General features: G+C 40.1%; 1 protein-coding gene across 1 annotated transcript in view; it reads left to right on the top strand.

Moving 5' to 3' along the window:
* Nucleotides 1-12,426, top strand: part of CRHR2 (corticotropin releasing hormone receptor 2) — a gene marked incomplete at its 5' end in the record, with an annotated part of 63,693 nt that overhangs the window by 26,134 nt on the left and 25,133 nt on the right. Inside the window, 2 exons of the mRNA XM_010077105.1 lie at nucleotides 1,723-1,783; nucleotides 8,037-8,109. Of these exons, the coding sequence (XP_010075407.1) occupies nucleotides 1,723-1,783; nucleotides 8,037-8,109 (134 nt within the window). The remainder of the gene's footprint in view (nucleotides 1-1,722; nucleotides 1,784-8,036; nucleotides 8,110-12,426) is intronic.

The raw sequence follows: 12,426 nt of genomic DNA, 5'->3' as shown, positions 1-12,426 counted from the left end.
CCTGCTGAAAAGATGTAGGGCTTGCTGACGATGCATCAGCCATCAGTGCCTTCTCATCATGAGTAAGGTAAAACTCACACTGGGCTGCACTAGGACTGTGGCCAGGAGATCGAGCGAAGTTACTAATACTTCCTACTCAGCTTTGGTAAGGCTGCCTTTGGAATACTGTGGTCAGGTTAGATCAAAAGGGATGTGGAAAAACTGGAGATTACCCAGTAGAAGGCTGTCAATATGATCAGGGATCTAGAAGACATGACCTGTGAAGTGAGGCTGAAGGACCTGTTAGGTAGCAATGATTTGAAAGATAATTACAGAGATGATGGAGCCAAATTCTTCTTGGTAATAGGAGATGTTATAAGAAGGGACCAGTTGGACATTAAGAAAACAAAAAATTTACCAAAAGATCGTGCACCACTGGAACAGATGACTTAGAAGCTGTGGAATCTCTGACCCTGGAGGTACTGAATAATCAGCAAGGCTAAGCCCTGGCTGAGGTGGGCTAGTGTTGATAGTTCTGCTTTGAGCAGGAGATTGGAGTGGATACCTTCAGAGGTCCCTTCCAACCAACAAATCCATGGTTTGAATTTGGCCAGGAGAGGTTTAGGAAGACAAATCCATCCATCCGGGCAGCTTGTTTGCTTGAATACCAAATCTGAGGTCAGACAGAACTAGTGAATTTGGCAGTTCTTTTCTGCTGAAAGAAGAAAGGTGGAAAAAGGTCACAAATATTTTATTTTCTGAAAGTAGAATGACGTTTTGTTCCAAAATGCCTCTTCCTCTCAGAATTGAGCAGCAATAATTGAATTGCAGTTCTGAAGGCAGAAACAGCCTTTAAAACAAAATATGTCTTTCAATCCAAAATCAAATGGGAGGAAAGAAGACTTGTAGTAGAAAGAAAATGTTTATCTGGGGAATTGGTATTTTTTTTTTCAATATTTTTCAATTCTCTCACCGAACTGGAAACTCAGCTACTCACACAGCTCTCACAGACCCCCTGACTGGTGTGTTCCCTGATATTTTCCCTCCCTACCTCTCTCAGAGCCCTCTGGGTCTCTGATTATTAATGTGGAAATGGTGTGAGCTGAATATACCCTTCCTGTCACCCTTTTGGGTGCTTTGTGGCTTTCCTTTGTCTTCCTATACACAGTCTTTTACCATCCTCATTTTTTAGAAATGGCAAAAAATAAATAAATTCTGATAGTGCATGATAGCAAGAGATTCTTTCCCATAAACCTGTTTCATAGGGATGACTCAACTCAAAAAATTGTTGAAAATATTGAAAATATGCCTCATCCAAAGATCCTAATAAGTTTACAAGCTTCTTGCAGACGGGGAAATAAAAATCTAGGCACCCACCTCAAAGTACTGTCTATAAGATTTTGCTGTATCAACTGCAGGAAAATGAAAAGGGACCAAAATTGCCATTAAGTCAGCCAAATTGTTCTGAACACTTATATAGAAATATAGGTATATATCTGTCTTTGTTAATAATTTTATTGACTTTTCTTACTGAGAGTTTTCTCTTGTTGAAATGATCCTTATTATTTTTACATAAAGAGGTCTTAGGAATTGTGATGTCTCAAGGATACCAAGATAGGACCACTTGTATTTAGAGTTTTTCAATTCATTAACCAAGACTGTCCTCACACAAATGTGAATCTGCTTTGGTACCATACATACATACATGGGTTGTGATTAACTCCTGATTTTTTGCTCCTGCAGGTATTCCTTGCCCAATTATCATTGCCTGGGCCATTGGCAAGCTATATTATGAAAATGAACAGTAAGTGATGTTAACATTTATGTTTATGTGGCTCTCTAAATAAATTAAGAAATGCCTACAGGCTGAACTGGTAATTTAGTAATGAGGCTGATTGATAGGAAAGAGAAAATGTCAAATCACCTCCATCCAGATCCAGACCATCTCTAATTTCAGAGCACTATTTGAGTCAACTCCTGAAAATACCATTCCCAAATATCCTTGTCCAAGCCCTGAAGCTCTCATTTGATAGCTTTGTACATGATTTACAGTCAGGGTAATTTCCTTCAATGGGAGTTTTGCTTGAGTAGGACCTTGGTAAAAAACTACGGTTGAGTGCTTAAGGCTTTAGCCTTCTGGATGTGCAGAATTCAGTTGACAGTCTGCCAAGAATAATCTTATGGCTGGAATTTTTTGCATTTCTGTTTCTGGCTTTTCCAATTGGAAGCAGTTAGTGCATGATATTGAAAAATATGGGAAATAAAGAGGCATCTGTGTTTTGGGAGTTTTTCCCACAAACATCGATACTGGTCGGATTTAGGTCAGCTTGTATTTTTCAGCTAGTGTTTGGATCAATGTCTTTTGTCTGTTGCAGCTGCGTTCCCTAACCTTTAAAAAAATTATTTTCTCCGTGAATCTGTTTTTCATATGACCACACTGTTCTACAGCACATCTGATTAAATGTAAGTGTTGACCCTGTAGGTGTCTGCATCTGCACTAGTCTCTCTTACGATCAGCCCTGATGAGTCAAAACAGTAAATGCAGGCTGGGGTGCATTTCATCTCATCTGGAAGGAGATGTCCAAAGTAGGTTGGATGGATTAGACTTACATGCACTATTTCTCCTGACTATAAGGGAGAAGGATAGGATGACTGGCTGAGCTTTGGGCATCCATACTGAAGGCATGGGAGGAATTCTGTTGTGCACTACCAAGTTCCTCTTCTCTGCTCCCCACAAACAGACCTTCTTGTTTCTGGATGGATGAAGGATCACAGTGTTCTAGATCTGCTTCACAGTCAGGTTCCTTGCAGTTTTTACCTTGCACAAGCCAGGGCAGCATGGCAGCTGTCTCATTGTGCTGAAGTAAGACTTCCAGCTCTAAAACTAGAGCTGAAGGAACTAGTCAGCTTAAACAGAACAAACCAAAACAACCAAAACTTGTGCCTTAAAACCTAGAGAGTTGAAACACCACATGCTTTAATAATGGCGATGCACATTGAACGTTCCTGTTGCAAGTGAGTTCAGCACCAAGGTCTGAACACCTCACCTTGGAAGACTGCTCATCGCTCCCAAAAGAAATAATGGAGAGTAGGACCCCTGACTGAAACATGCCACAACATCTGCTAGGTTAACGGTTGGACTTAATGATCCCAGAGGTCTTTTCCAGCCTAAACAATTCTATGATTCCGTGATCTCTGATCACACTGCGTGAGATGGCTAGTTGGAGAAACCACTGCATCATGTGTGCCAGTGCCTTCTTTCACCGTCATTGCATCACTGCAAAGTGAATGTGGAAGAATATCACCTTGATGTATCATAGGTATGAAGAACACAAGATATGTTTATATAGGTATGTGTGCTACCTTTCACCAGTGAAGGTGGAACTGGCGCAGATCCTGCATAACAGAAGAAAGAGGGATGTAAAATCCAGTCAGCAGGGCAAGAATTTGGGATGCAGAATATCCAGGGTGTTCCTGTTGAGGCTCAAGCTCTCTGCCTTGGGTGGATGATCAAATGGAGCTTGTGCTTTTACATCCATGTCATGGACAAACCCGTACACTGTAACTCATATACATCATTTGTCTCACATGCTTGCTGATAAGGGAGCTGCCAGGTTACTCTTGGTCGACTCAGACAATTAATTGATGTCTTGGGACGTTTTCACCTTTCTGTCTTTAATGCTGGTGTTTGCCTTGGAGTGAAACATTCACATGCATTCTCATTGCACATCATAGCTATTCCAAATGTGTTATGCACCGAGAAAGTGCAGAATTTGGCTTCTGCCCATCATAGTGTGAGGTGTAATGGCCTGGAGACTCGGTGTTATGCTCACTTATTGTCAGTGGTGGGGCCAAGATTCATGCACTTTACTCTGCTTGAGAAATCGAGAATGGATGCTTCAATAGTGTCATTCCTTTCATCTAGCACATGCACCAAGGCAGACAAGCAGAGCTCTTGTAAATGAAGAGCTGATAAGGCCATTAAGCTGTAAGTCAAAGGCTATTAAATAAAATCTGCTTTTTGCATTTGTAGTAATATCATGCGCAGAGGAGACTCGGTAAAATAAATGAACCACAACAAAAAAAAAAAAAAAAAAAAGAGATTAATGACTTGCTGAGGGCCTGTCAATTGTCATAAATATTCAGTCATCTTCTCAAGCATTAAAGCATGTCATACTTGAGATAGCCCCTGCACACTGCCTCCCAGCCTGAGGAAAGGAGCAGATTCTGATGAACAGTCAAACTGAAGCATATGTAGGAATGTGTGTGTATTTAACTTATGGTCTATTCTCCTCTCCAGTCCATCAGCCTGTGGGACAGTTTAGACTAAACTTTGTGGCATTTACAAAATCCTTCCTCTGTGCTGGGATGGGATAGAAATCATGCTTTTAATTGGAATTCTCTAAATGTGTGCAAATATGGACAGATGAGATAAAAACTAATCCCTGGCTTTGAGAAATAATTGCTGTCAGGATACTGGAGCATCTCTTATGCCAGGAGAGGCTGAGAGGCTTGGGAGTGTTTAGCCTGGAGAGTAGCAGGCTTGGGGGATCTTATCAATGCTTATAAATGTCTTATAGGAAGGTACAAAGAAGGTGGAACCGGACACTTCTCAGTGGTGCCCAGTGCTAGGACAAGAGGTTTGGAGGGTGAACCGGAGTTCAAGTTATGTAGCTCCTAATAGTTGAAGAACTCAAAACAGCACACAGGGAGAATGTTAAGAAAATGTTTCAACCAGTGTCCTAATTTATTCATTTTGTTCTTACTAGAGACCATGTTCTGCATATTGAGGCAAATATAATTGGTACTGTGGCGAATATGGTGTCTGGGGTTTAGCAGTTCTTTAGCAAAATCTGACAACTGTGAAAAAAGTGCTGTTAAGTCTCAATAAACAACAGCACACAAATGATTAAGAGTTACTGTAGTAATTTCATTGATGGACAGTTGGTAAGGGGAAGAACGTTAGTAAGATCTAATTAACAACAATGATAAAACCAGTGTTGGGTTTTGTTATACAAAGAACTATCAGAAAACCATGAAGAATATTAATTAGTGCTATTCAATAGGAGTGTGTTTACATAACTAAGTCTAATCAGAACTGTCTTCCTAAATTGTCCTCTTCAGTATTCAGGGAGTGGTTGTTTATTCTTTCAGAGTTAAAAAAGAAAAAAAAAAAAAAAAAAAAAGGGCTTTTATTTCACACAGATGGAATAAAGATTCTGATGTACCAAGTAATTTTCAGTGATTTAGGTTTCTGGTTTTGGTTCTAAAGAAAAGTGCAGTGCTGATTTTATTGCAGAAATAATGGCTCAATGTTGGATTTAAAGTAAGATGACAGGAAGAAAAGTTGGTAATATCTCAGCTAAGATCCCAGTTTGAACCATTAGACTGTAAATATAAAAAACAGCTAATCAAATGCAGACATATGTAATGTCACTGGCATAGCTGTCCTCTCACTCGTCTGATTTAATGGGTATATCAGGAGTCTTTAGATTACAACATAACAGATCTGGTTTATAGCCTAATAAGATTAACACCATCCTAGGAAAAGCTGGGTTTTTTTATTTTTTTTTTTCTCTACTAATTCCTGGAGCATCAAGTTCCTGTGGAGATGCCTGTGTTGTAGAAGTCTGCTTTGGCCACAGCCTTGTTCCCTCAGATTGTGTGAAAGCGTGTATATACACGATGCTTCCCTCGATGCAACCTTGGTCTAATACTGGGCTTCAGATAATGTCAGCATTTTGCTCTTCAGTATGGTCGTACCGTTAAGCAATATTTAAATTCCGAAGAGCAATGAGTAGCCTTTGCCCTGGAACCTCATTTGTGCTCTTCCAGCTCTGTTCCAAACTCTCTGCTGGCTTTTTCTAGCCCACTAAGTTCTTCCACATGCCTCAGCCTGTTTCTTATGAGTCCCTCTGTGAAATTTCTCTGCTAGAACAGCCAGCTTTGCAGAAAATCCTAATATCTCTTGGTTCTCTTAGTTTCAGGCAATATATAATAGTTATCCCAAAATGCCCTTCAAAAAACCTCTCTCAAATGTAGGTCTTGCAAGTTCTGGAAAGTTGTGTTTCCTGCCCTGGCATATCTTGCAATCCATTTGTCTTCATAGCTTTCCATCTCTGTTAAAAAAAAAAAAATCATTTTTCTTCACTTGAGGCTGACCTGGGGATCCTTCTTGGATGATAACTTGGCTGCAGGAAGTACCTTATTCCAAGTCTTGCTCTCATCACCAAATTTTGGAACATTAATTGCAAAATTATCAATTTACACTAATTTGCAGTCAATGCACCAGGGACTAACAGGCATCGTTTATCTTCATAAAATATCCAAAGCTCTCTCATTTCTTTAGAACTTAAGAGATGTAGAAATTGAATCAAGGAAAGACAAACAATTGTGTGGTGCTGATTTGTGATCCGAGATACCTGCTGCACATCTCAATGTTTCCGTACATTCGGTTCGGTCAGAGCATTTTGCAGTGGGCAAACAGCCCCTTTTGTTTTAGCAAGAAACATAATTTGGAGGAAAGCTTTGGGGCCATTATGTGAGTCAAAATAATTCCATAAATTAATCATTCTATAATAATTCCATAAATAATTCCACAAAGCCGTAGCTTTCCTTATCTCAATTTATTTGCCTTGTACTCTTGGAGGCAACAAGGATTATTTCTGGAATGCTTGTGAAAGCGCAGACCTGCACCTGTCTCCATGGCCTCCTTGGCTTAGGAATTACCCTTTTCAAGCCTCCAGTGACACTAAGCTTATTTTTTGTCACAAGGTGAACAAGGATAATCACTTATTCTTTTTTTTTTCTGTAGACTTTTTATGTGTTATCCACAAAGGGAAAAAAAAAAAAAAAAAAAAAACCAAAAAAACCGCAACCTCTCAAACCTTTAAATTTCAATATCTACTTCCTAAGGCATCTGGAGCTCCAATGACCTAAACTTTAAGGCATTATGATAGCAAAGTTGCCTCTCCTTGGTGGAACTAGGATCCAGACCATGTGGCTGTATTTGTAATATTAAATTAGCTGGGCCTGGGATCGTTCGTGGGGCTGGAGTCCAAACAGCATGGAACAGTTCACATCCATATTACTGAACCCTTTTGGCCTCTAAACCTCGCTACAGTTTGTAAACTATTGGGAATGTCATCTGGCTCATGCTAACTCCAGATTTGTTCCCCAGGAATAGTTTGGGAGTTGGCTATTGTTTGGCCTGGGCCAAACTGCAACAAGGAAAATGTCATGGTGTAAATGATTGAGTATTCATTTACTGGCATAAATGTAACTGAGGTATTGCTCTCAGTTATGAGAATGAAGTGAACATGGGTGACTGTGAAATCGCAGGTTTAGTCTGTTGTGTAACACAGCAGGGAGAAAACCACCTGTAATTAGTGGAAGTGAAGGTCAAGCCAGCACTCAGTCACACGTGACACGTCCGGGCTCTCTGCTGCTTTCAGACCCTTCAGTTATCTATGCTTTCACTTAACCTAAGTTGATTTCCTTTTGGTGATGTGGAATCAGGGATTTGCTAACTTCAAATGATGTCTCTGCATTGTGTGCTGGATTTGGTGGTCACCAGCTTGGTTCAAAGCCAATGCAATTAACTCCTTATTCAACCAGTACCTTATTTAGACAGCAGCTCAGGACATATTGGCTGTAAGTAACAAACCTGACTTTACGGAATTGTCACTGGACACTGCAATAGATAACAGATTTTTTTTCCTCGCAAATAATATTTCTTTCATCCTGTTTTCAGACCCAGGAGGACACATCTTTTGCATCCTCCTTATAGTAGGTTCTCACATTTCTTGGAAATATTTACATGGGCAATAGCCAAAAACATACTGGGAACATGAATGGTCTAATGGGAGGGGAAAATGGGACTCAGATCTGTGTCCAAACAAAAAGTGGCTTTGTAGCAGAAAATTCAATCACTTGCTGATTATGTACATGATTAAACAACTCCGGGAGTAAAGGAACATCTCTCTATGGTGTCCTTGTTATTTATGTTGTGTATTCCCCTTTATAAATTATTTTCTTATTTATTTTCTTTCTTTCAGATGCTGGTTTGGAAAAGAACCAGGGAAATATATTGACTACATATATCAAGGGCCAGTGATTCTTGTTCTTCTGGTAAGTATGTATGTGGGTGGAAGGACACTGCCAGCTCCCATTGAGGGGTAATTTGATAAGCATCTGTGATGTTCCACATCTACTTTTACATCAAATATCATACAAACAAGGTCAAACATCTTCAGCTGTTCTCTGAAGTTGCCACAGCAGCTAACTGCAAGTCACAATTGCAGTGATCTGGTTTTGGCTGTTTCCTTGACCTTAGGCCATTCTTTCCTCCTCCTTCTGTAACGCTGTTTGCCTTCCTTTGTACAATGGTTTGTGATGTGGGAAGGAAAAATGTTCAAAACCAGGAGGCATGCTACAGTATCTGCTCATCCACTAGAGATTCTCCACTCTTGAGAACTAGGGCAATTCTGTCACGCCCATTGATTAGAAAAATGTCATAATCGTGGTGAGGAATTGCATCTCCTTGTGCAGTCATCTTCGTCTTCATCCCCATCATTGCTGTGTATTTGCTTGTTAGCTTTCCTCTTGTTAAGTTTCCTTTTCAGTGCCACCTCCAGTTTACAGGCTGTTTATCAGGTTACCCAACACTCTCTCCCTTGTGCCAGTGAACAGTAGGAGAGGAAGAAGGAAGCTCGTTCATAAACCATTTTGAACCGCCAACTCAAATACAGTGGTGCTTTCCCAGAAAATACTGGGTGTGGATGGAAAAGATCAATGCTGAAAAACCCAGTTCTACTCTTCCACTCCCGTGCAGTAAAAGTGACCTAAGAAGAAGGCAGATGTCCTAACAGAGAATTCACAGGCTCAGTGGGGTCCCCTCTCTTAGGGACGAAGACTCGGTGTAACTGTCCCTTATGCCACTCCAACACCCATGGAGAAGGTGCAGGTGCTCCAGAATAGACACCCACTGCCGGTTTTTTCAAGGCTAAGAAGCCTTGTGTTGTCACCTTGTCAGTGCTGTGCCTTTCATGTGATTCAGCATGAAAAAAGCTTCTCTAGTAGCTGCCTTCCTAGGCAACAATCTGAATGTTTCCTGACCTGAAATCAAGAGAATTAAGTTCTGTGTTAATTGTTATAGATGCAGGAAACAGATCATATTGTGCCTAGCTGAAAAGAAAGAAAAAAGAAAAAAAAAAAAAAAAGGTAAAAACATTTGTAAAATTAGAACATAAAGATTTGTAAATATTTGTAAAATGCTTTTATGTAAAAAGTCTTTTCTTTATGTTCTAGGGAGAGAAATACCGTTAGTGTGATGCACACAATATAATGGTGTGTCACCAAAGGAGCCATCCCAAAACCACAAACAGCCTCATAGTAAATTGACTCACTAATACAGAGACTAACTCACAGACAAATCCTATTTAGACAACACAAGGTAGAAAGTTTGCAACACTTGGAGCATTTAGTTTTCACATCGTTGCCTATAAGTCTGTGAATCTACCATAACCCCTTTAGTTAACAAGATCGGTAAAATCCTTGGATAGTATCTCTGGCAGATACCACAGGTAACTTAGAGTCATGAAAATTGTTCTCCCCAGAGCAGCACTTTATTTAAAGACCCCACAGAGGCACAGAAACTGGAGGTACAGTTGGAGGCTGCCTCTTTATGTATAGGTCATTATATCTGCCTCTAATTTAGAGCAGCCTTGAGACCTCTCTAAACTGAGCCGATAGCTCTACTGCCCTGGACTGACGTTGTGTATTGAACCTTTCTACGGGTGCCTGCACTTGAGCTCTAATTAAAACACTAATGAGATAACAACAGTAATTGCACTGTGGGGTGGAAATACAATTTAGAGAAGTAACATAGGAGCAAGCCCTTCTTTCCCTCTCCTTGTGGTTACTCCCAGCAGAAAGCCCTGCAGGGTGAGGAAAAGAGCTCTCTGGAAACGTAGTCTAAAAGGCAGATCTGAAAACTCCTGTTATAATGCAGTCATGACTGCTAAAATGTCCCACTCCCCTCCTTTTTTTTTTTTTTTTAAACTGACAGTTGAATCTCGTGTTTATAATTAAAATACACAACTCCACAGTGTGTTAAAGCAACTTGACAGGCTCATTTATTTGATCCTTATGCGAATAAAATCAAATTGTAAATAATGACTTAAATTATCGGAGCCACTGACCCTTTCAAGGATGCCGTGAGAAATGCTGGATTGAGAGCGCTGAAGTTTGACGTCTGTCATGCGCTCAAGGCAACACAGTCAAACGTCACCCCCCAGTACATCAGTGTGCCTCTGCCTTAGCGTAGATGGGGACAAAGTGCTGCTTTCCTCTTCCCTCCAGTCAACAATGGTCACCAGAAATGGAAGACACAAAGATTTCAAAAGTGTTACAACTCTGTGACCTCTTTCAGTCACAGCTGATGAGCTGGATTTGAACTAATGAAGAATTGAAATGTTCAGCTGAAGTTCACGGTTTATGAAAGAACGTTCAGGAAAGACAGAGAGACATGACAAGGGGCAGTGGATTTGAACTGGAAGAGGGCAGATTTAGACTAGATATTAGGAAGAAATTCTTTACTGTGAGTGTGGTGAGACATTGGCCCAGGTGTCCAGCACAGCTGAGTGTTGGTTCCCTGTTAGGCAAAGGTAGCATCATTCTCTGTTCTAGAGGCATCATTATACCAACCAGGGGCAATATGATTAGAGTGCTCTTGTTGGTAAATGTTCTTAGTTCCAGAGGGATAAAACCTGCTTCTAAAGATGCCGAGTCTCTTTAAAAGGTAGGAGGATTTTGTCTGTCAAAATTGTTTCCATTGGTTTTGGTATTTCATTTCTTTGCCTCTATGCATTGAACTGCTGCACCACAAGCATAACACCAAGGAACAGGTCATGCGGGAGTTCTGAGCCTCAGTGGGAAATGCAGATTGGCCAAAGAAATAAAGCCCTTTGGTCATGGTAGCAGTCCTCAAGTCCATCTTTAAACCATATTATTCTCTGTTATATCTCAGGGTACAGAAACTCTGAGCAATGCAGCAAAGAGATTTGTTTGATTGCTTTCCTGCTTGTCTTTAGAAGAAACTGGAACATTGACTTGGGCTGAAAACAGGGGAACAATTTCAGTGACAATTTCAGAGACAATTTCAGAGGCAAAGGCAACTGAGTGCAGATGCTGATCCTGAATATTGGACGAGAAACTTGTATTTTTATTGATGAAAAAGGTGAGGGAGAAAATGTAGGTAATCATCCTTTGTTTCATTCCTGAATGGATTTTCTCTTTAACGTATCCCAGGAGAGATCTAACCATTCAGTACATTGGATGCTTTGAAATTCAATTTCTGATAGCACTAGAAAAATGACACTCTGTTAAGGATTTTCTCTTTGTGGGTATTTTTAAATTCTGAGATCTTTTCCCAGAGTGGCATAATCAAGTTTTAATCATACATCCCTCTCCGAAGGTAAAGAAAGAGAAAAGGGTTGGAAATACATGTCAGGGAACTGAATTTCAGCCTGATTTTATTAAGAAAAATACACTTCTTATGTGCAATTTTAAATGTAATCCCTGTCAAAGAACTGGTGAACCGTGAAAACACAGCAAGAACAGAGGACGAACCAGAAAATAGGCACCGGAGGCAGTTAACTGAGCTGCATTTTTTCTCAGTAACTATTGTTGTGAACTGACCCCCGAAATGAACTGCTCTGCGATATTTCTCGGAGCTAAAATTGTATTACATTTTCAGTTTTTCAAACAGGCAGATCAAATATTTAGTTTTTTTCAGACCTTACGTTCAGCTTTAATAGTTTTGTTTTTTTTTCCCCCTTGTGCTTGAGAACTGAACAGTTTTCTAACCTTTGCTTTTCGGGTCTTGTTGAAAATAATTCCCCACAATCAATTAGCTGCTGTGGGTGGGTGTATGATAGAAAGACCTGGAGTTCACTTATGTCTCTACCTTCATCAGCTTTTTTACTTTTGAACAAGTTAAATTGCTGTTCCACATCTCAGTTTCCCCAGCTATAAAGCAAGCTTAATGATACTTAACTTCCTTTGTAAAATGCTTTGAGATCCCTGGATGACAAGACCTGTAGAAGAGTGAAGTGTCCTTAAGAAGATGGGCTCATCCTTATTGCAGTGTGGAGTTTTGCTCAGGAGACAGCTCACACGTGTACCAAAGTGGTCTTTATGATGTGCTGATCAGTAGCGATGTAGCTTTTTGGTGGTGGCAAGATCAAAGCTTGCCCCAGTACTCAAGGTGTGACCACACAAATGGATTTTTCTAGCAGCATCCTCTACTCAGTTTTATTTATTTTTTTTTCTCAGTAATTCCAAACCATTTTGGTTTCTTTTCTTGAGTACCACTGGGAAGTGAGATGGAGTTTTCAAGGAGCTAGCTACTAAATTCCAACATTTCTTTTGTGAATGGAAATACCC

The sequence above is a fragment of the Pterocles gutturalis genome, unplaced genomic scaffold (assembly GCF_000699245.1).
Source record: "Pterocles gutturalis isolate BGI_N339 unplaced genomic scaffold, ASM69924v1 scaffold16608, whole genome shotgun sequence".
In the NCBI taxonomy this organism is placed as follows: Eukaryota; Metazoa; Chordata; class Aves; order Pterocliformes; family Pteroclidae; genus Pterocles; species Pterocles gutturalis.
The sequence above is the reverse complement of the archived record's forward strand: the minus strand, read 5'-3'. Positions and strand labels throughout refer to the sequence as shown.